Here is a 2,500-nt window from a genome sequence, read left to right on the forward strand (position 1 = left end):
TGAAAATGTGGCCTAAATCTTTGAATACATATTCTTTCAGAGCGAACGTTTTTTTTTAACTCAATTCTTTGCTTCTGGCGTGGTCAGTGTGGCATGTTATGTAGACAGCACTATAATTGCATTGTATGTAGTCATAGTACATATGTATAGCATAGTAGTATATATGTATAGTTTATATGTATAGTTTCATTATAGATATTCCACTGTTACTTTCTTAGCTTACGCATGTTTCATGATAAATGCTTTTATGTGATGTATTCCCCATGCTTTTTTGTTCTTGCTTAATGTAAGTCGCTCTGGATTAAGAGCGTCTGCTAAATGCCTAAATTGTGGTCCCATGGAACAACATATTTATTCCTTTATGCCAATTACATATAATACGTTTTGGGGTCCTTGACATGAAATAGTTTGAGAACCACTGACTGAAGTTATTCAGAAATACGTTTAGAATCTTCCTCAGGTCAAAACGGGTTAAATCATTATAGCTCCAGTTTGGGTCCACACGGTTAAATGAACGGTTCTGGACTCGCTGAATAAACAAGGACTCAGTCAGTCAGGTCAGTCAGTCAGTCAGTCAGTCAGTGAGCCAGTCAGTCAGTCAGTCAGTCAGTCAGTCAGTCAGTGAGCCAGTCAGTCAGTCAGTCAGTCAGTCAGTCAGTCAGGGAGCCAGTCAGTCAGTCAGTCAGTCAGTCAGCCAGTCAGTCAGTCAGCCAGCCAGCCAGTCAGTCAGTCAGTCAGCCAGCCAGCCAGTCAGTCAGCCAGCCAGCCAGTCAGTCAGTCAGTCAGTCAGACACTGAACCCTACATTGCCTCCAGCGAGTCGGTTGGTGTGAGCTCGCCACCGTCGCAAATCTTTGAATATATATTTCAGAGCGAACATTGAAATATTTGCTTCTTGTGTGGGGTGTGTGGGGGGGGGGGGGGGGGGGTAGTCCGTGGCCCAATAGAGATAATTCTGGGGGGTTCTTGACATGAAAAAGGTTGAGCACCAACTGACATACAAACATGTTTTTTTTTCCAGAAACTATTAGGATCTAGAAGTCTTTTTCTCAATCGCCATCAGGCCTAAATGGGTTTACAAACAATTTACAATTTAGGCATTTAGCAGACGATCTTAATCCAGAGCGATTTACATTAAGCAAGAACAAAAAAGCATGGGAATACATCACATAAAATCATTTATCATGAAACATGCGTAAGCTAAGAAACAGAACAGTGGAATATCTATATAATGAAACTATACATAAATAAACTATACTATGACGTGCTATGACTACATACAATGCAATTATAGTGCTGTCTACATAACATGCTATAAGTCTGTATCAAATGCTATCTAAGTCTACAGAAATGCTATCTAAGGGGGTATATAGGGTAAGTGCTATGGGCCATGATGGAGTCTGAAAAGGTGGGTTTTCAGACCACGACGGAAGATTGGGAGTGATGCTGCAGTTCTGACTGCGATGGGAAGTGCATTCCACAGTTTTGGAGCCAATGGGTTAATATCCTACCTGCCCGTAGGCCACCACCGTAGCGTTGTAGCCCTCCAGGCAGCCCTCGATCAGCTTGTGCACGGCGTTCTGGTAGACGTGGCTCTGCTCCGACGCCACGTCGAACACGCAGTCGTAGGTGAAGGCCTTGTCCTTCCCCAGCAGGACCTGGGGCTCCCCGGGGGTCACCAGGGTGCACACGTGGCACCCCTCGATCTTCTCCTTGGCCATCTGGGGACGGATCCTATGGAGGAGAGAGAGAGAGAGAGGGGTCTGTTATGTTTATGTTTGTTAATTTATTTCAATAGAGCACCGAATCTGACGTCACTTCCAGTAGAGGGCGTCAGTCCCCAGGTTCATGTATTTGTTTTAGTTGCATTGAAATCCCCATTGAGGCGATTTTAGATCGCCTCATATAACAACTGTGTTTGAAAAATATACATGTCATCGAGGCCGCTTCACTCATATGGATATGAAGAATCAACTGACTGAGAGAAAACGCTAATGTTACTGCTGCTGAATTAGTTAGATTTTCGCTAGAAGCAGACTGTATCATATATGAGTGACTGACTGTTGCAAACGATACAGAGACACCTCCCTGACAATAACGCAGAGACAGCTTGTTTATTTTTGGACCACAACGCTTATAGTAGACGATATTAAGATCACCCATGTTATTCTCCATAGAGAAATTACTTCCGCGAACCAGGGGAATGGAAGGGATGAGCGAGTTACGTCAGGACTTTAGAACCAGGGGAATGGAAGGGATGAGAGGTTACGTCAGGACTTTAGAACCAGGGGAATCGAAGGGATGAGCGAGTTACGTCAGGACTTTTGACCAGGGGAATGGAAGGGATGAGCGAGTTACGTCAGGACTTTGAACCAGGGGAAGAGGGTGAGCGAGTTACGTCAGGACTTTAGAACCAGGGGAATGGAAGGGATGAGCGAGTTACGTCAGGACTTTAGAACCAGGGGAATCGAAGGGATGAGCGAGTTACGTCAGGACTTTAG

General features: G+C 44.5%; 1 protein-coding gene across 1 annotated transcript in view; it reads right to left on the reverse strand.

The window, feature by feature from the left end:
- Window positions 1-1,720, reverse strand: part of kif21b (kinesin family member 21B) — a gene marked incomplete at both ends in the record, with an annotated part of 67,289 nt that extends 65,569 nt beyond the window's left edge. The window contains one exon of the mRNA XM_080778168.1: window positions 1,515-1,720. Within this exon, the coding sequence (XP_080634294.1) occupies window positions 1,515-1,720 (206 nt within the window). The remainder of the gene's footprint in view (window positions 1-1,514) is intronic.
- Window positions 1,721-2,500: the final 780 nt, after the last annotated feature.

This window comes from Protomyctophum bolini (genome assembly GCF_963924005.1).
Source record: "Protomyctophum bolini genome assembly, chromosome: 2".
Classification (NCBI taxonomy): domain Eukaryota; kingdom Metazoa; phylum Chordata; class Actinopteri; order Myctophiformes; family Myctophidae; genus Protomyctophum; species Protomyctophum bolini.